At 34.7% G+C, this 22,268-nt stretch overlaps 1 protein-coding gene and 1 non-coding gene across 2 annotated transcripts in view; both read left to right on the top strand.

The window, feature by feature from the left end:
• Positions 1-22,268, top strand: part of DNAJC1 (DnaJ heat shock protein family (Hsp40) member C1) — a 196,636-nt gene that overhangs the window by 58,291 nt on the left and 116,077 nt on the right. Inside the window, exons 2-5 of the mRNA XM_007454169.1 lie at positions 13,082-13,183; positions 13,679-13,725; positions 20,311-20,476; positions 21,360-21,457. Of these exons, the coding sequence (XP_007454231.1) occupies positions 13,082-13,183; positions 13,679-13,725; positions 20,311-20,476; positions 21,360-21,457 (413 nt within the window). The remainder of the gene's footprint in view (positions 1-13,081; positions 13,184-13,678; positions 13,726-20,310; positions 20,477-21,359; positions 21,458-22,268) is intronic.
• TRNAG-UCC (transfer RNA glycine (anticodon UCC)) lies at positions 9,960-10,032 on the top strand. Its single transcript has one exon. It is a non-coding gene; the product is annotated as a tRNA-Gly (tRNA).

Genomic DNA, 22,268 nt, shown 5'->3' on the forward strand with positions numbered 1-22,268 from the left:
CATCGGCAGGCGGACTCTCAACCACTGCGCCACCAGGGAAACCCTAGTGGGGGACTTTTAACACCTCACTTATACTAGTGGACAGATCATCCAAGCAGAAAATTAATAAGGAAACAGAAGCTTTAAATGACACAATAGACCAGATAGATGTAATTGATATTTATAGGACATTCCATCCAAAACAGTGGATTACACTTTCTTCTCAAGTGGGCACGGAACATTCTCCAGGATAGATCACATCTTGAGTCACAACTTAGCCTCAGTAAATTTAAGAATATTGAAATGATATCAAGCATCTTTTCTGACCATAACGCTATGAGATTAGAAATCAATTACAGAGAAAAAACGTAAAAAACACAAACACATGGAGACTAAACAATGCGTTACTAAATAACCAAGCAATTACTGAGAAATCAAAGAGGATAAAGATGTAAAAAAAAATTTTTAAATCAAAGAGGAAATCACAAAATACCTAGAGACAAGTGACAGTGAAAACACGACAATCCAAAACCTATGGGATGCAGCAAAAGCAGTTCTAAGAGGGAAGTTTATAGCTATACAAACCACCTCAAGAAACCAGAAACATCTCAAATAAACAATCTAACCTTATACCTAAAGGAACTAGAGAAAGAAGAACAAACAAAACCCAAAGTTAGCAGAAGGAAAGAAATCTTAAAGATCAGAGCAGAAATAAATGAAGTAGAAACAAAGAAAACAGTAGCAAAGATCAATAAAACTAAAAGCTGATTCTTTGAGAAGATAAACAAAATTCATAAACCGTTAGCCAGACTCATCAAGATAAAGAGGGAGAGGACTCAAATCAATAAAATTAGAAATGAAAAAGGAGAAGTTACAACAGAAACTGCAGAAATACAAAGCATCCTAAGAGACTAGTACAAGCAACTCTATGCCAATAGAATGGACAACCTGGAAGAAATGGACAAATTCTTAGAAAGGTGTAACCTTCCAAGACTGAACTGGGAAGAAATAGAAAATATGAACATACCAATCACAAGTAATGAAATTGAAACTGTGATTACAAATCTTCCAACAAACAAAGGTCCAGGACCAGATGGCTTCACAGGTGAATTCTGTCAAACATTCAGAGAAGAGCTAACACCCATCCTTCTCAAACTCTTCCAAAAAACTGCAGAGGAAGGAACACTCCCAAACTCATTCTATGAGGCCACCTTCATCCTGATACCAAAACTAGACAGAGATACTACAAAAAAAGAAAATTACAGACCAGTATCACTGATGAATATAGATGCAAAAGTCCTCAACAAAATACTAGCAAACAGAATCCAACAACACATTAAAAGGATCATACATCATGATCAAGTGGAATTTATCCCAGGGTTGCAAGGATTCTTCAATGTACACAAATCAATCAATGTGATACACCATATTAACAAATTGAGGAATAGAAACTATATGATCGTCTCAATAGATGCAGAAAAAGCTTTTGACAAAATTCAACACCCATTTATGATAAAAACTCTCCAGAAAGTGGGCATAGAGGGAACCTACGTCAACATAATAAAGCCCATATATGACAAACCCACAGCAAACATCATTCTCAATGGTGGAAAACCTGAAAGCATTTCCTCTAAGATCAGGAACAAGACAAGGATGTCCACTCACCACTATTCAACATAGTTTTGGAAGTCCTAGCCATGGCAATCAGAGAAGAAAAAGAAATAAAAGGAATACAAATTGGAAAAGAAGAAGTAAAAGTGTCACTGTTTGCAGATGACATGATGCTATACATAGAGAATCCGAAAGATGCCACCAGAAAACTACTAGAGCTAATCAATGAATTTGGTAAAGTTGCAGGATACAAAATTAATGCACAGAAATCTCTTGCATTCCTATACACTAATGATGAAAAATCTGAAAGTGAAATTAAGAAAACACTCCCATTTACCATAGCAACAAAAAGAATAAAATACCTAGGAATAAACCTACCTAGGGAGACAGAAGACCTGTATGCAGAAAACTATAAGACACTGATGAAAGAAATTAAAGATGATACAAATAGGTGGAGAGATATACCATGTTCTTGGATTGGAAGAGTCAACATTGTGAAAATGACTCTACTACCCAAAGCAATCTACAGATTCAATGCAATCCCTATCAAACTACCACTGGCATTTTTCACAGAACTAGAACAAAGAATTTCACAATTTGTATGGAAACACAAAAGACCCCAAATAGCCAAAGCAATCTTGAGAAAGAAAAACAAAGCTGGAGGAATCAGGCTTCTGGACTTCAGACTGTAAGCTACAGTAATCAAGACAGTATGGTACTGGCACAAAAACAGAACTGTAGATGAGTGGAACAGGATAGAAAGCCCAGAGATAAACCCACGCACCTATGGTCAACTAATCTATGACAAAGGAGGCAAGGATATACAATGGAGAAAAGACAGCCTCTTCAATAAGTGGTGCTGGGAAAACTGGACATTTACATGTAAAAGAATGAAATTAGCACACTCCTTAACACCATACAAAAAATAAACTCAAAATGAATTCGAGACCTAAATGTAAGACCGAACCCTATAAATCTCTTAGAGGAAAACATAGGCAGAACACTCTATGACATAAATCACAGCAAGGTCTTTTTTTTTTTTTTTTTTTTTTTTTCTCCTTGCGTTATGCGGGCCTCTCACTGTTGTGGCCTCTCCCATTTGCGGAGCACAGGCTCCGGACGCGCAGGCTCAGCGGCCATGGCTCACGGGCCCAGCCGCTCCGCGGCATGTGGGATCTTCCCGAAACGGGGCACGAACCCGCGTCTCCTGCATCGGCAGGCGGACTCTCAAGCACTGCGCCACCAGGGAAGCCCAGCAAGGTCTTTTTTGATCCACCTCCTACAGTAATGGAAATAAAAACAAAAATAAACAAATGGGACCCAATGAAACTTCAAAGCTTTTGCACAGCAAAGGAAATCATAAACTGGACGAAATGATAACCCTCAGAATGGGAGAAAATATTTGCAAACGAATCAACGGACAAAGGATTAATCTCCAAAATATATAAACAGCTCATGCAGCTCAATATTAAACAAACAACCCAATCCAAAAATGGGCAGAAGACCTAAACAGACATTTCTCCAAAGAAGACTTACAGATGACCAAGAAGGACATGAAAATGTGCTCAGCATCACTAATTATTAGAGAAATGCAAATCAAAACTACAATGAGGTATCACCTCATACCTGTTAGAATGGGCATCATCAGAAAATCTACAAGCAACAAATGCTGGAGAGGGTGTAGAGAAAAGGGTACCCTCTTGCACCATTAGTGGGAATGTAAATTGATACAGCCACTGTGGGGAACAGTATTGAGGTTCCTTAGAAAACTAAAAATAGGGCTTCCCTGGTGGTGCAGTGGTTGAGAGTCTGCCTGCCAATGCAGGGTACACGGGTTTGTGCCCTGGTCTGGGAAGATCCCACATGCCGCGGAGCGGCTGCGCCCGTGAGCCATGGCCACTGAGCCTGCGCATCCGGAGCCTGTGCTCCGCAACGGGAGAGGCCACAACAGTGAGAGGCCCACGTACCGAAAAAAAAAACAAAACTAAAAATAGAATTTACCATATGACCCAGCAACCCCACTACTGGGCATATACCCAGAGAATACCATAGTTCAAAAAACACCCCAGTGTTCATTGCAGCACAATCTACAGTAGCCAGGTCATGGAAGCAACCTAAATGCCCATCGACAGATGAATGGATAAAGAAGTTGTGGTACATATATACGATGGAATATTACTCAGCCATAAAAAGGAACGAAATTGGGTCATTTGTTGAGACGTGGATGGGTCTAGAGACTGTCATACAGAGTGAAGTAAGTCAGAAAGAGAAAAACAAATATCATATATTAACGCATATATGTGGAATCTAGAAAAATGGTAAAGATTAACCGGTTTGCAGGGCAGAAATTGAGACACAGATGTAGAGAACAAATGTATGGACACTAAGGGGGGAAAGCAGCAGGAGGTGTGGGTGGCCGTGCTGAATTGGACGATTGGGATTGACATGTATACACTGATGTGTGTAAAATGGGTGAATAATAAGAACCTGCTGTTTAAAAAAATAAAATAAAATTCAAAAAAAAAAGAACACTTTTGTCAGATTCTGTATAAGGTCTTCTCATTTTTGTTTTGTTAACTACCTGGCAGACCTAAAAATAGGTGGGTCTCAAATTTGCAAAGACACTGTAAATAGAATGAGTTTTAGATTATTGGCAATCCACTGATGTAAATCAGGGGTCAACAAACTACACTCCATGGGCCAAAACCAGGCACTAACTGTTGTTGAAAATAAAATTTCACTGGATCACCACCACACCCATTTGTTTATGTGTCGTCTGTGGCTGCTTTCTCACTACAATGGCAGAGCTGAATAATTGCAGCAGAGACTTTTTTGCGTGCAAAGCCTCCAGTATTTACTGTCTGGCCCTTTACAGAAAATGTTTGCCAATCTCTGATTAAAGTAAAATAAGAAACCCCTCTTGGATCACCTAAGACAGAATTTTCAGTGTTCTTACCTTGCAAAGCTTTTATGAGGATAGATTGGGTTTATTTTGTTCACTGCTGTGTCCTCAATGGTGGTACGTAGTAGGTACTCAATAAATATTGTCAAATCAATAAATAACCATCCAAATTCATTTTACTCCTCAATTCCTTAGTACTCACGGTCTGAAGCACAAATCCAAATAAGCTGCAAGTCAGGTTTGCTAAGTGTTAAAATGAAAGAGAAATAGTGATTTTCTAGCCTACATATTATAAGTTTTCATTTACTCAGCACTACTATGTGCCAGATACTATAATAAGCACATTATGTACATATATGTATGTGTGTATATATATTTACATACATGTATATATATTTAGGTGTTGTAACATTATTATTTCCATTTTATAGATGAGAACTTTGAGACTTAGAGTAGGTAAATCGTCCAAAATCACATAGCTAGTAACTGGCTTAATTATTTTCAAGCCCATCTTCATCCTAAGCATCATAGTAAGTGGAAAGGGACTAATTCTAATATAATCTAGAATACGAGTAAAATTTCTCTGAGGTTTGTCCCACATCTAACATCCTTACCAGATCTGTTCAAAAGTAAATTAGATAAGAATTTGTTCATTTAATGTATCTACCTCTAGAAGAGTGTTCACTGGGAACAATCCATATATTTTAAACATCTCTGGTTTGAGCTATATCAGATTACTACTAATCCTGCTTTTCAGACTCCCAGAGATAGCTGGCTCCATTTTAATGTGTATACCTTAACTGACATTAGAGGATAATCAAGGAGTTGCCATAGGTTATGCAGAAAATAGTCTTTAATTCTACAAGAGGTAGCATGGGAGGTGAGACTAAATTTCTGTCAGGAAATTTCTGCTACGTAGTATCTATCTAACATTTTGGCAGATTACTAAGCCTTAGTTTAAGCCCCAGTTTCCTCATTAAAATAAAGATAATAATTATACCTATCTCCAAGGGTTGTAAAAATCAAGGGAATTAACATATTGTGGCTAGAATGGCGCCTAACACATAGCGTGCAATAAAGATAATTCTGCATTGTTTGAATTTTTAAAAATTGAGATATTCATGAAACGTAAAATTCAACATTTTAACCATTTTAAGTGTACAATTCCATGATCTCTAGTGTATTCACAATGTTGTTCAGCCATCTTCTAATTCCAGGACATTTTCAGCACTCTGAAAAGAAGCTCTGTGTGTATTAAGCAGTCACTCCTCATTCCCCTCTCTCCCCAGCCCCTGGGAACTACTGATTTGCTTTCAGTATCAGTAGATTTGTCCATAAAGGACAAATGGACAGTTAAAATGGAATCATGAAATACGTGGCTTTCTGTGTCTTTTCTCATTTAGCATCGGGTTTTCAAGATTCATTCATGTTGTAGCATATATCAGTACTTCATTCCTTTTATGTTTGAGTAATATTCTTTGTACTGATATACCTATACCACATTTTGTTTATCCATTCATCAGTTAGTGGATGTTGGGTTGTTTCTACTTTTTGGCTATTGTGAATAGTATTGCTGTGGACATTCGTGTACAAGCTTTTGTTTGAACACCAGTTTTCATTCTCTTCAATAAATACCTAGGAATATAATTATTTGGTAACTATTTTTTTAAGGAACCACCAAACTTCCACAGTGGCTGCAAAGTTTTAAATTCTGATTAAGTACAATTTGTATATTTTTTCTTTTTCTTTTGTTGCCTGTTCTTTTAATATCATAGCTAAGAATCCATTGTAAAAGTCCAAGGTTGTATAGATTTACCTCTGCGTTTTCTTCTAAGAGTCTTATAGTTTTAGCTCTTATATTTGGGACTTTGATTTATTTCAAGTTAGTTTTTTTATATCGTGTGAGATAAGGGTCCAGCTTATTTCTTTCTTTTTTTTTTTTTGCATGTGGATATCCAGTTATCTCAACATCATTTGTTGAAAAGACTGTTCTTTCTGTATTGAATGATGTTGGCACCCTTGTTGAAAATCAATTTGACCATAGATAAATAGGTTTATTTTTGGATTCTGAATTCTTATATTGAGCTGTATGTCTGTCCATATGTCATGACCACACTGTCTTGATGACTATAGCTTTGCGGTAAGTTTTGAAATCAGGACATATGAATCTTCCAACTTTGTTTTCAAGGTATTGTAGCTATTCTGGGTTCCTGGCATTTCCCTATGAATTTTAGGATAAGCATGTAAATTTCTGCAAAATGCCAGGTGGGATTTTGATAGGGATTGCATTGAATCTGTGGATCAACTTGCAAATTATTGCCATTTTAGTATTGTCTTCCAGTCCATGAACATAGTTGCCTCTCTATTTATTAAGACCTTATTTCATTTCTTTCAGCAGTGTTTTATAGTTCATAGTGTACAAATATTACACTTCTTTTGTTAAACTTATTCCGAAGTATTTTATTCATTTTGATGCTATTGTCAAGGATTTGTTTTCTTAGTTTCATTTTTGGATTTTTAACTGCTAGTATGTAGAAATACAGCTGATCTTTATATATTGATCTTGTATCCTACAACTTAATACATTTACCTCTTAGCTCTAATACTTGTTCTGTGATGCTTTAGGATTTACCATGTATAGGATCATGTCATCTGTGAATACAGAGAGTATTAATTCTTCCATTCTAATTTGGATGCCTTTTATTTCTTTTTCTTGACTAATTGCTCAGGCCAGAACAGATATCCCTCTTACTACTGATCTTGGGGAAAAGGTTTCAGACTTCACCATTTAGGTAGGAGGTTACCTGTGGGTTTTTCATAGATGCCCTTTATCAACTTGAGAAAGTTTCCTTCTAGTCCTAGTTGAGTGTTTTGTTATTAAATGGTGTTGGATATGCTTTTTCTGTGTCAGTTGAGATGACTGTGTGGTTTTTTGTTCTTCATTTAATTAATATGATATATTGATTGGTTTTCATGCACTGAAACACCCTTGCATTCATGGGATAAATCTCACTTGGTCATGGTATGTAATCCTTTTTATATGCAGCTGGATTCAGTTTACTAGAAGTTTGCTGAGGAATTTTTGCATCTGTATTCATAAGGAATATTGATCTATAGTTTTCTTTCTTGAGGTGTTTTTCTGGTTTTGGTATACTTCCTGCTCTTTGTTTTGGAAGAGTTTAAAGAGGACTGTGATTTCTTCAAATGTTTGACAGAATTCAGTAGTGAAAGTCATCTGGTTTTGAGGTTTCGGGCTTCTCTTTTTAGGACATTGGATTTTTTTGGTTTTTACTAACTGATCAATCTCTTTACTTGTTATAGGTCTATTCATTTTTTCTGTTTCTTCATGAGTCAGTTTGTGTGTTTCTAGGAATTTCTTTCATCTGGGTTTCCTAATTGGCATACAATTGTTCACAGTATTCTTAGTGTACTATTTGATTTGCTTTTTGTTTCTTTTACAGTAGATCTTTATTTTCTTAGTGTTTGCCATGGAGATTACAATTAACGTTAATTTATAGAAATCTAGTTTGAATTAATAGCAAGTTAGTTTCAATCGTATAAAAAATTTGGCTCCTGTATAGCTGTGTTCCCCTTCCTTATATAGTTATTGTCACAGATTACATCTTTATACATGTATGCACATAGACATAGATCTATATTATCATTTTATTTGAGACATAGACATTTAAGACATTTAAGACATTATTATTGCTTTAATAGTTGTTTTTAAATCATATAAAAAATTGGAGTTACTAATTAGAAATACATGAATATTGACTTTTATATTTATCTATATAGTTATCTTTATCAGTGTTCTTTTATTTCTTTGTATGAATTGAGTTACTCCCTGGTATTTTTTTCTTTCAGCCTGAAGGACTCTCTGCAGCACTTTTTGTAGAGCAAGTCTACTAGAAATGAATTCTTATCTTTTGTTTAATTGGAATATCTTAATTTCTCTTTCTTTTTTGAGGAATAGCTTTGTTGGATATAGAATTCTTGCTTAACAGATTTTTTTAAGCACTTTGAATGTGTCATTTTATTAACTTCTGGCCACCATGGCTTCTGATGAGAAATTAGCTGTTAATGTTTTTGAGAGTTCCTTGTACATAATGAATCACTTTGCTGTTCTCAGGATTCTCTGTGTCTTTGAACAGTTTGAGTGGAATGTTTCTAGGTGTGGATTTCTTTGTGTTCCCCCTACTTAGGATTTGTTGAGATTTCTTGGATGTGTATATTCATGTCTTCTATCAAATTTTAGAAGTTTTCAGTCTTTTTTTTTTTTTTGCCCTTTTCTCTATTCTCCTTCTTGGACTCTTGTTAAATGTATGTTGGTATACTTGGTGGTGTCCCACAGATCTCTTAGGCTCTGTTCATTTTTCTTCATTTTTTTTCTTCTTTTTGCTCCTCTTATTGGAAAATCTCAATTGACCTATCTTCAAGTTCATAGATTTTTTTCTTCTACCTGCTCAAATCTGCTTTTGAGCCCCTCTAGTGATTTTTTAAATTTCAGTTGTTGTATTTTGCTTGTATACAGCCTAAAGCTCAGCCAGAAGTGAGAATTTAGGGCCATCTCAGGTGTTTTTGAGCAGCTACTCTGCCTTGGGCACACACGTGTGGGTCTTCTGGTGGGAGCATTTCAAATCCCATATTCCCCAAAGCATCTCACTTCCCAGTTTTTCCTCCTAAGTTTTTTTTTTTTTTTTTTTTTTTTTTTTTTTTGCGGTATGCGGGCCTCTCACTGTTGTGGCCTTTTCCATTGTGGAGCACAGGCTTTGGACGTGCAGGCTCAGCGGCCATGGCTCATGGGCCCAGCCGCTCCGCGGCATGTGGGATCTTCCCGGACCAGGGCACGAGCCCGTGTCCCCTGCATCGGCAGGCGGACTCTCAACCACTGCGCCACCAGGGAAGCCCTCTCCTAAGCTTTTTGATGTGTCTATTGTTTACCCCAGCTGCCATTCCTTGCCTCATTTGGCACCTGCTGATAAATTTGCCCTTAAATGTTTTTGACAAATCTCCTGAACAGTTGCCTCTCTGTACTGGGAGAGATCTGAGCTTGGTAAAATAAAGGTAAGCCCTTTACACAGTCTGTCAGGGAACCAAAAGACAGGCCAGAACAAGCAGCCACAGTTCTTGGAGGACAAAGTCCACTTTGCTTACTCTAACACTAGGAACCCACACCAGTAACTCAGATTGGCATCTTCATGACCCTTACTGCAAATTAGCTACCTTTTGCTTGACTAAGTGTTTGACTGATTGCTGGAATCCTTTGACTAGTTTGAAGAGTTCAGATTAAGTTGATTCTGACAGGTTTTGCTGTTTCTCTTCAGGGACAGGCCCTTGGAGTTCCCTACCCTGCCACTTTCATTGATGTCTCATCACATTTTTTTCAATTTTGACAAACATATTATTTTCATAGGTTGTTGTTGTGGTTTTGGGGTTTTTTTTTAATAAAGGATGACCAGGGACTTCCCTGGTGGTCCAGTGGTTAAGACTCTGCACTTCCAATGCAGGAGGCACAGGTTTGATCCCTGGTCAGGGAACTAAGATCCCACATGCTGTGTGGCACAGCCCCCCCCCCCAAAAAAACCCCAAAAGAATGACCATATATCTCTTCTTTACAGAGGTCATCCAAGTATTATGATAATTCATGTCCAGCTTGCCAAAAAGCCATATCACATTTAGAAGGAAAAGAATTCTGGCAGTTGAACCCTGTATATCTCCTGATGTCAACAGTGTTAAAGATGGCCAGTTCACCCATAGTCCTATCAAAAATGTTTCTCTGGAAGCCAGAGAGATAAAATGTCTAATTTACTGTGTATGTGAGATGAATGTTCTAACATTCAGGTCTCTAGTAGAAATACAATGTAAAATGTGCCGTAAAAGCCAACATATATCAGGATCTTTACCATTAAAACTGCAGTTGACCATATTCCATTGTAGTTATGTGGATGTTTTCCACATAGTTTATCAGCTCAATAGGATTGTTGCAGTTGTTCTCACTGCCTTCCCAAAAGCTTTAGCCCTTGTGAAGTGGCTCAGATGAAATCAACTAACTGAATCTAAAGAATCAACATAAGAGCTATGATTCTGGTGCAATATTTTCTGGGTTTGAATTCTGTTTTCCTCTATTTGCCAGTAGTATGAACTTGAGCAAATTACTTCTTTTTTCTTCACTTACCTCATCAGTAAAATGGGCCTACTAACAACTATACTTATAGCTTTGTTATGAGAATAAAATAAGTTAAGATTCATTAAGTAATTAACTAAAATTTAATACATACATAAGCTAGTTTGAGGTGCAACTTGTCTAGAGCATGTCTTTTAGATAGGAAAACCTCTGAGTTTTTCAGTTCTGTCCACTTAGCATGAAACTAATAAGTTCTTTCCACTTATTAGTGAAATAAACCTACTGGGTAGATTCTCAAGAGGAAAATAGGCAGTATTTCTGTGTGGCCTGAGAGGCCCATTTCTAAGTCAGGAGAGAACTGTCTATATCTACAGCTGGATGCAAAACAAAAGCATAAAGTTGGAGAACAGCATCATATCGTGTGATGGTTTGGGGGACAAGGAGGATGGACCAAGATAGTGGGATATAAAGCTAAAAAGACTGTAAAAGACAGATGATGAAGGTTCTTGGGCATTACTGAAGGGTTTGAAATAGGAGAGCCATCTGGCCACATTCACCCTTACAGTATATACTGCGGCAGAAAAATGGAGGATTGGGGTCAGCTTGCCAAGACTGGAAGGAGGGAAATGTCTTAGGTGACTGTTACGTAAGTCATAGATGTTCCATAATGAGCATGTATTAATTTTGTAACATAATCAAATACATACACTCTTATTTTGTAAGAAATCTACTTTTGGAATTTCTCTGTGATATAGTCCCAATTTAATAAAATCTAAAATTAAAGTCCCAATTAGGGAATGAGAATTCATTTGACACTTGGCCTCTTTGCTCAACAGAATCTCCATCACAGAGTTTCAGTAAATAATCATCCTTTTCTGCTACATGCTACCTATCATTTAAGTATAAGGAACACATCAATTCCATTGAGCAAATGAGAATGGAAATTATAACCATATTACCTGCGAAACTTACTCTGCTAATTTTATAGCTCCTCAGCCCTCCACAAGTCAGAAAAATATTCACACCTAAGTTGAAACTTTAAAGTAGAGTGATTTCCTGGAGCAGTAAGCCCCAGAAAATTGGTAATGAAAGTATTGGTTTATAAAAGAGAGCTTGACAGACTAATTGTAGTCTCACTTTGCCTTTTTCCACCTCTGTTTCTTTAACAGCTATTTAGTCCCAGGTACACAGACTTTTGTTATGTTTTGTTTTTTTAGTCATTTGAACTTTTTAGTAAATCAGTTTTAGGAATTAATTGAACAAATACTCAGCTAAAAATCAAGATAAAATTTAATAAGCAACTTTATCCTCATTCTGCCCCACTATGAATGTTAGTTTTTGCAATAACTTTTAAATTTAGTGAAGATCAAGTTTTTTTGTTGTTTGTTTCTGTTTTTTTTGCGGTACGCGGGCCTCTCACTGCTGTGGCCTCTCCCGCTGCAGAGCACAGGCTCCAGACACGCAGGCTCAGCGGCCATGGCTCACAGGCCCAGCCGCTCCGCGGCACGTGGGATCCTCCCGGACCGGGGCACGAACCCGCGTCCCCTGCACCGGCAGGCGGACTCCCAACCACTGCCCCACCAGGGAAGCCCCAAGATCAAGTTTTATACCCAACTTAACAGTGTGTTCTTTGTTATTGTCACGTATTTTTTACTGGCCATGTAAAATGATGTTCTCTGAGTTTACATGTACACACGGGATTACACAAAATTCAGCTTTAATATCCACTTAATCCAAAGTACTTTTCCTCAACTATTGTGACCTTTTAAAATATATTTAAAGTATGTTAGTAATACATAAATAGTGGGCAAATTTATTTCTGCAAATCAGACTATGGAAACTGGACAGCATTGAAAATAACCTATAAAGTACTAAAAAAAAAAAGTTAAGGACAATATACATAACTATTTGTAATTATAATTATTTTGGGTAAATACAAAGTTAACTGCCTTCAAATAGGCATACTTTTTTGACATGTGAAATTGAGATTCCATAGGTTGTTGCTTCATGGTAAATTCAATAGAAATAGCAATGAAGCAACCACATACGGTAAGCCTGGGCTTCAGACATTGGCTTTAGGATTCTCAGATAAATAAAGACCTTCCTTGAAGGCACACGGATGTATTAATTTTTAATTTGTTTCTTTTTGATCTCTTAATTACTGAAAAAGATTTATTGGTTAATTTTAGGAAGGCAAGTGTTTGAAAAGTTTTGCCAAATACTGTCTTCTTTAAATGAATGTATGGTAATGAAAAGTTAAGAGGAGAGCCAAATTAGATTGAATAATTGTTCAGTCATGTGGGTCAGGCTAGTTGCATAGCCTGGTTGTTAAGACTGATTGCTCAAATTACATTGCCTGGGGTCCTGCACTTGGTTGGCTGTCTTCTCAGATCTTAACAAGGTTCTGGGAATTTCTTTTACTGACAAAGTTTGCTTTGTGTTTTTCCCCTCCCCCCCCCCAGGATGCTTCATCTGCAGACATCAGAAAAGCATATCGTAAGCTTTCACTAACTTTGCATCCAGACAAGAATAAAGATGAAAATGCAGAAACTCAGTTTAGACAAGTAAGTGAAATATGCTGTTATTGTATATGTATTTTTGTGATAATTTATAAATAAATGTTTATGGTAGAAACAGTAACCTACACGTAGAATATTTCCATTTAAAATGAGATTGTAGTTTCAAAATATAATGTATACGTATTTATTCAGTTTTTTACAAAATATGCTTTTACCAACATTTTTTTATATTAGAATCTCTAAATTTTTGGGGGGTCATAATTGTCATAATTTTCTTGTCTAAATTACAGTTTTTGCTTTTAAAAATCACATGTTAAGATAATTATTAGTTTTGCATCTTTCAAAAAGATTTTGGTATCAAGCCTTTTTTAACCTCTTAAGGTGCTACCAAAACCGTAAAATGTTACTTATAATTAAGATTTTATCTGTTCATTGTATATATGAGTGCATGGGGTTTTTGCATGTGAATTATAGTGTGTTCGTCTCCCTAAGTGATTTCCTACAGTTGAGATTATTTTTAAAGTAATGCTTTTGTTTTAGTTGGTGGCCATTTATGAAGTTTTAAAGGATGATGAACGAAGGCAGAGGTGAGTGTTCATCTGCTTTTGAATTAAGACGTTATACTTTGATGTCTCAGTTTATAAAGGAGAGAATTGTCTCGTTAAACATTTTATTATGTTAGTATTTTATTTTCATTCCTTTCAAGATTGCATTGTTTTTAAAATGTATGTTTATAGGATAGTTAATTTCTATTGAAAATATTCACTAGGTTGATTCAGTACTTACAGACTTCAGGATCATGGCTTCATTAGCTAATATTTTTAACATGAGTATCTATGCTCTGGGAAATAAAATTCCACTTGACTTCAAACAAATGCCTATTCATTTTTGATATATCAGTAATTGCTCCTATCTGCGCCTGGGGGGCTTTTTTCCCCCCTCTGTTTCTTAAATGTTTTGCAATTAGGCGATTAGTGGTATTCAAGTTATTACCATTTCTTGGTGTTTCCTCATCCTCAAAATAATAAACCCAATTTGTGAGTGAGAGAACAGACTTGTATAGATCTGTAGAAGATAGGAGTAGAAGAAAAATATTTGCTTCTTTCTCCTGTTTCTTTTGCCTCCATCCCTTCCCTTCTTCTGCTCCAGTGATTCTGTGTTTAGGGTCGAACGTCAGAGAAGAGGCAGGCCCCTCACTTTGAGACTTCTCTGGGCCTTTTTCAGCAGAGTAGTAATGTATTTATACAGTGGTTTATATGCTAGTGACTTAAGAGGAGATTGCAGAGAGACCCCCTTCCTCTGCTCTTCCGCAGAGTTTCTTTAAGTCAGACCCACGGTAAGAAATACATTTTGCATCATGCCTCAGGACACACACACACACACACACACACACAGACACAACTGAAACAAAAATTTGACAAAACACTTCTTATTGTGTGTGAAACAGACTGATGTTTTCTATTCTAGGCTAGTCTAGACCAGTCTTCTTTCTTTTTAAAAACAATGCTGATTGTGGTCCACTAAGTTGGTTTCAGGAGATATTAGTGAGCTACAATCTGTAGTTTGAAAACAGTGCTTTACAGTAAGAGTACCTTTAAAGAAAAAAGTAGGTATTTGAGATTTTAGGCTAACGCCAGCCTGAATATCTGTATCTCTCTATGGAGGCTAATATATCTTAAAAGACAATCCAAAAAAGTATGCAATGTGACCTGAATCTTTCTTCAAATGTATTACCTGGAATTATTCTGTATCCTACAATGTCAGCTGCCACTCTTGGTTCTCATCTTAACTCTTTAATTTGAATACCTCAGTTTGTCAGATTGCAAAGCAAGGACTCAGTATATTCTCTTGAAGAGTTCTTTGCTTTATAATAAGGGGCTGGCATTGGTCCAGATACCATAGCAGACATTCCTCTGGTTTGAGATAATCCATAGTGTTGAAAGAGTCCTACGAGTGTGTTGAAAGAAGTGTTGGTCATTCTGTGCATATTTTCTAGTTGGTTTCTCTCACTGAGCCCCTAGTTTTGTTTCACACATCAAGAACGTGTCTGTAAAGATAGCTTTATTTAGTCTCTCTACATCTTTGGCATCAGATTTTGCCTTTTTGTTTGTTGTTATTTTAAAAGTCAGTAAACTTTGTAACAATTTCTTCCAATTACCGAAATTATTTATATCTTTTCAGAACAAATCACTTCTCATGTAAAAATTGTTTCTTCATTAACATAGACTCACCTAACATTTTCTTTTTAGGATTAGTTTCCTTTGCATTTATTGTAGAGTGTTAGTAGAAAAAAATGGATCTGACAGTTACACAAACAGCTGTAGTATTTATACCCCTTGAGGCACAAGTAACTCTTTGGTAACTGGTTTTCCTTGAGGCAAAAGTCTTAGCTAATCAAGCTGAGAATCATTCCTCTAAAGCTTGCGCCTGAGGCCGGGTGACCTATGAGTATTTAAACATGTAGGAGAAATGCACCTCTACAGACAATTATCTAATGTTTATAATTCCTTTAGAAAAAACAAAACAAAACATAGTTTTATCTTCGGAAAGAAGATTGTCTTATACTGTTATTTAAAAGTGCTCTTTGGTATCACAATTATTTATTATAAATATTCATTAAGTAATGTGTAACCTTCCAGGAATTTGTAATTTGGAAAATTGTCATAGACATTTTTATCTATTTATTTCCCTTACAAATAATTGTATTTTCACTGAAATCAGGTGCATTTAAAAAAATTTGGTAGAAAAGAGAATAGCATTGAAATAGGTAAAATAACAAACTGGGTAACCTTTTTTTTTTAAGGAATAGGCAAATTTTATTTTTTTAAACAGCCTTATTTAGGTATAATTTGCATACCATAAAAGTTACCTATTTTAAGTGTACAATTCCATGATTTTTAGTAAAATTACCTATTTTAAGTGTACAATTCTATGATTTTTAGTAAAGTTACAGAGTTGTGCAAACCACAACCAGTGTTAGACCATTTCTGTCACCTCAGAACATTCCCTCAAGTCCATTTGCAGGCATTTCCCATTCTGATCCCAGCCCCAGGCAATCACTGATCTCCTTTATGTGTCTATAAATGTGTTTTTTTCTGGACACTTCATATTAATGAAATCATCTAATATGTAGTCTTTTGCATCTGACTTCTTTCTATTATCAACATGTTTTTGAGGTACATCCATATTGCAGCATATACCAGTAGTTCATTCTTTTTTATTGCTGAATAGTATTCCACATTCCACTTTTGTTTATCCATTCACCAACTGGTAGACCTTGAGGTTGTCTCCACTTTTTGGCTATGATGAACAACACTGCTGTGAATTATCACACACAAGTCTGTGTGAATGGATATTTTTCATTTCTCTTGCGTAGATTCCTAGAAGTATAATTGTGAATAAACTTTTAAGCTTTTTTTTCCTCCCAAAGGCATAGACTATAGCATGAAAAAAGTTTTCCTCGTTCACGTAAGGGAGATAAATATAGAAGTCTTCTGAACTCCTTAGGTAACTTGATTATTTTAGGAAATAGCAGCTCAGCTATGTTCTGACATAAATTTCTATCCAAGTGCCCTGAGTGTTAGCTGGAATAAAGTACTGAGTAGATCCTAATCACTACATATATACACTAGATTGTGCTTTAGTAATATTAGTATATTTACTTTTGTTTAAAATCTATTTTAAAATTTTACCAGTATTCTGCTAACCCTCTTGTGCAACTTAAAATTTTTTTGTCTATTTTATGGTACTATATTTGTAAAAGTTCAGTGTATTTTTTTAGTTTACGAAGTAAAGTCACATTTTATATACAAATCCAATGGAAAGTATAGTTTTCTCAGCTTTAATTTGTGAAACTTTTACAAATCCATTACCTCCTTATTGTAAATTTGATTACAGGTGTGTTTGAATAAAAATAAACATTAACCTGAGAATAAGAAATCTATCTTAGTACCTTCCCTAATTAGGAGATATTATAAGACACATATTATATACATTATATAAAGTGCTGTGTACCACAATTTTTGGCACATATTTACATTTTATAAAGGAGAGTAAGATCAATTAATTTAAGCTTGTTTCCTGTTTATGATCTTTGTACAATTAATTTTTATTCTTAAGTTTCAGTATGTGACCTAAGTAGATGTTGTTACTCTTTTAAGCTAAAAATTCTAACATTTTACAATGGGAGATTCACAATTTAGGCAAATGCTAGAATTATTTCAATATTCATTTTCATAATATACATGTTTTCTATTTTAATTTCATAGTTACTATTTTATTCTTCAAAGCATGCTAATAATATTTTAAATTTACATACTTTCTTTTCTTCTGGTAATTTAAACATTTTTAAATTTACTTTCCAATGTTTGTATTAGGCTAAATATATTTGATGAATTGCAGGCTATAGAATGGAACTCACATAATTATGTAACCATTATTATGTTCATCATGGGCATTTTAAGAAAATCAAATGATGTAAACATGTAATAGGCCATATGTAGAATTGATGAATGTTTTAATTTCTAATTAATAGCTCCATATGATTTTTTACATTAGTGATATTTTTATCATAGAAATTTACTTTTGTATTTTCTTGTAATATTGTAATTACTTTTGTAATTTCTTGTAATATTGAATTTCTTGTAATATTGTAATTACTTTTGTAATTTCTTGTAATATTCATGCCTATTCTGATTTTAACAAATTGTTAAGAGCAGTTTGTATGAACTTAATTATTTTAACAGTGTTATGTGTTAAATATAGAAAAGGCATAACAGTGATGTTTTAAATTTTATATGTTGTCAACACAACATTTTTTTCTTAAATAACTTATGAATATAATGTCTGTGTATATTTTAAGAAATATCTTTATTTTTTCAGTGTTTCAGGAAAGCAGTGATTTATCTTTTAACAGCATATATTCTAAAAAGTGAACTATAATAGAAGCTATCTTCCCTTAAAATGGCCAGTCGTGTGAGCCATAATGTTCATTGATAGTAAAATCAATAGAGCATTGATTGTAAGCTTAATCCTTGGAGACTGTTGTTTAGAGTGGCAGACGTAGCCTAGTAAATACCTAGTTTTGTTTAATGTGTTCAGTGCATAAGGTTTTGCTATCTTGAATTTAGCTGTGCACTAACAATTTATATGTGGGGTAGAAAATAGTAGCTATTAACAGACACATAGCATTTCAAAGATGATGGTGATAAAATATTTGATACGAGATTCGCAGCTATGAGCTCAGCTGGGTTTTCTTCCAGTACAGTTTAGATCTAAAACAAATTTAACACTTAGCAATGCTCTTAAGGAATTGTCGCCACTTTCTTAGATGTTCTTTATTAATAGCCACACTTTCTACTTGAAGTTATTTCATGGGAGAGATTAGCTGAAAATAATTATTTTTATATTCCGCCTTTTTTCCTCAACAAATCTGAAGTAGAATGTAGATTCAGAATAAATTCAGGACTTCATTCATTGGACTTCAGATGTTGTAATCTTGCATTATACCACTTGAAACCTTTTTGCCAATCCATTTCTAATCTAAAATGAGTCAGTTTTTACAGAAATAGATTTAAAGATAAATTTTTTGGACAGGAATGATAACTTTTGATGAAATCGTGTTATTATGTCTTGATATTAGTGTTCAAGAATTGCTATGTAAATATTGAAAAGGAATATTTAACATCAAACTTTGGCCCAGCTACTACACAGCCATATTTTAATTAGCAGGTTCTTGTATACTGCACAATTTGCCTGCCTTTAAGAGTTTAGTACCACTAATGTCCTTTGCTTTGAACATTGGTTATTCTGATCTGCCATTATTATTAATAATCTAAGTTGATCCTAAAAGTCACGTTTTCTAGATAGCCTGATAAAATATATTTTGAATTTATAACCAATATTTTTTGTACCGAAAAAAGAAGTTGCCTGTAATAAATCCTCTGGTTTATTTTTTTAAGCATATCTCCAAGGTATCAATTTAATAACTATCAAAGTAGCTACTGCAGTTGTTGCATTTAAATTGATTTACATGTCAAGACTGGCAGTTTAGCAGCTGCGCTATTATTCCTAGATCGGTCAATTTACTTGAGAAAAACCTACTACTGAGTTCTACTGACCTGCCTGACAATATAGGCCCTATTTCTATTCCTGTAATTAGGCCTGCGACTAACTCAGAATATTTTTAATTAAAATATTTTGGTCAATGTGTTGCACCAAATTAGGCCTTTCAGTGAAGACTTAATTCTGGAAATAGTGTGATTAGAATATTTAATGAGTTGTGTTGAACTAAGATTAACAGGTTGTGTGTTTTGAACATTGTGTGTGACCATTTTGAGTTTTACAATCATGTTATTCCTGATTTTTAACCTTAAAAATATATGCCTCAATAACTGTCTGATGGGTAAATTTAAATTCAGTTGAGATTTCCTTCTAAAGAAAGCAGATTTAAAATGCATCACTAGGAAAGCTGTTATTTGTTATGTTCTTCCCTTTCAGCAAAGCCAAAAAAATGAGGAAATTGCCACTTAAATGTTTACAAATAAACAGTTTTATCGAGAAATTGGTTGTTTCCACATCTCCTAATTTGGGAATTTTTTATTCTCTAAAGGAATGTGACCAACATAAAGTTTAAAAGTGCTCATTTTATAGGCTCTTTATGTCATTAAGAAGCTTTGATAAAATGATAAATATTTCAACCTTGAACCCTTGTAAAGGGGTGGAAATAAAAGCACTGACTAGAAAATTTATCCTGATTTTGATTCCATTAATATATAATTCATGGTAGCAAATAGAGCTCTTATCTTGATTTTCTCCCGTTGAGAGCCTTCCTCTTGTTGCTGACTTTCATGGCGGGGCCCCTCTGCAGCCTGCAGTGGAGAGGTGGACTCTGGCTCCTTCAGCCTAGCTGCCATTACAGGAGTCACATCACTGGGGTTTAAACACACAGGGTCTGGGATCCACAGCAGCTCACTGTGTGCCTTTTTGAAGGCTGTCTGTGATTGGATACAATGTTTTGATTTATAGGCCGTTGTAGTGCTGATAATCTATATAAATGTTATCTCTTCTGGAGAAATTCTTTTCTCTTTCCTCTTTTTACATATAAGTACAAATAAAGTTTTTTGTTTTTATTTTAAACTCCCTATGAAAAACTGTTATATTTGCTGCTGTAGGTATGATGATATTCTGATCAATGGACTTCCAGATTGGCGACAGCCTGTATTCTACTACAGGCGGGTGAGAAAAATGAGCAATGCTGAGCTGGCATTACTTTTGTTCATAATTCTCACAGTGGGTCATTATGCTGTGGTTTGGTCAATCTACCTGGAAAAACAACTGGTAAGTACTGGTAATAAATCAAATGATCTAGCCTCCTTAATTTTATATGGAATTTCAGACATTTATTTTTTCAACTGATAAAAATTTCAACTTTTCTGTATATACTCCTTATTCTAATATTTTTTGTACTCAGCATTTAGTATTTGATATGTTTCTATTTCAAGAATCCATGACATAAGAAGAAAATGTTTCTTTTTAAAAATGTGGCATTTGAGTTTGTTACAAAATTTTGTGAAGGCTCAAATATCTAGCTGAAAATTAGAAGGTAGAGCTATGTTTTCTTAATTGTCACCTTCCAGATATACATATTTTTTATGTAAAATGATTTTAGAAATTTTTGTGTCACAGGCCCTTATATAAAGAATGATTATTTTAAAAGCTTTTAACTCAGTAAAACTTGAAATGAGTATAATTTTATAATTTCAGAGATCAGTTGGTTAAAAAATATTACATTTTTCTTAGCCTAATATACTACTACATAGTTTATTCTGCTATGGGCTTTTATTTATATGCTAAAGATAAACATATTTATCAGTATTCATGAATTAGCATCTGTTTACTCATTCTTTTTGAAGTGACATTATTAAAGTTGGATGAATGAGAAAAAGTAAGTTGAATGCCTTCTCTTCTTAGAAAACTTTGATTGCTATGGAGATACACATGACTGACAGTGCTTTTTAAGGACTGTCATGTGTGTTTAAGGACTGGTTACCATGGCAACAGTTATTGTTAAAGATTGATGATTTTACTTAATCATGTTGGACCCTACATACATTTGCATAAATGTTCTTCTATAATGTTTACCCTTCACAGAAGACTCTTGATAACATTTGAAGAGTACATGTTAATGATAACCTGTAACCATAATTTTTTCCACATTAAGGATGAACTGCTTAGTAGAAAAAAGAGAGAAAAGAAAAAAAAGACAGGTGGCAAGACTGTGGATGTATCAAAACTTGGTGCTTCAGAAAAAAATGAAAGGTGGGAGCATATAAAAACATTTTATAATTCACAATTGTTTTAAAATATGTCTTTAATGTGATTCAACTCCATATGTATATCCATTTCAGATATGCTAACATTTACATCTGTATTCAGTTTATAAAAGACTAATAATGTGCCATAGTTTATGAAACACATTCTAATCTTAAGCAAAAGTTCTACAGGTTTTTTCCTTTGTAAAGTGTTCATATATATTTACATAATTAAACCCTTGAATTCTTGTTATTTGAAAATTTTATACTGAACTTTAGAAACAAAGTATTACTAGAAGAGTCTATCACTGTAGTGTTTAGCTCAGGAGTGACAGTATGTAGAGAGACAGTGATATGCAGCACACTCAAAGAGATACTACCATTTCTTCTATTGATTCATAGGAAGAAATAAAGGGTTTAAATAGTTCACACAGCAGGGCAGGAACTGGATCAATGTGAGATGGAGATCAGAGACTATTCTGCCTGTCTTCTGTTCTGATGACATCAGTGAGTAATGCTTCAGTGAACTGCAAATGACATTAATTTTTATGTATTGGTTTGTTTATGCTACAGTCTTCATATCTGCTTGTCAGCACTTGGGGACACTCTGATGATGTTTAGTCTTTTACCGCTGAAGTAATCATAAGGTCTAAGAATTCATTTTGCCAAACTGATGAAAAGTCCAGGTTAGAAACAGGGCTTTTGTTTCTTTATCTTTATAACTTGATTACAAGTCCCCCTCCCCAAAATCTTAGCCTAGATTCTCTTATTTATCATACATAATTGCATTTGTTGTACTAATATATTTTATGATAGAA

This window comes from Lipotes vexillifer, unplaced genomic scaffold (assembly GCF_000442215.2).
Source record: "Lipotes vexillifer unplaced genomic scaffold, Lipotes_vexillifer_v1.1 scaffold316, whole genome shotgun sequence".
NCBI classification, from domain to species: Eukaryota; Metazoa; Chordata; class Mammalia; order Artiodactyla; family Lipotidae; genus Lipotes; species Lipotes vexillifer.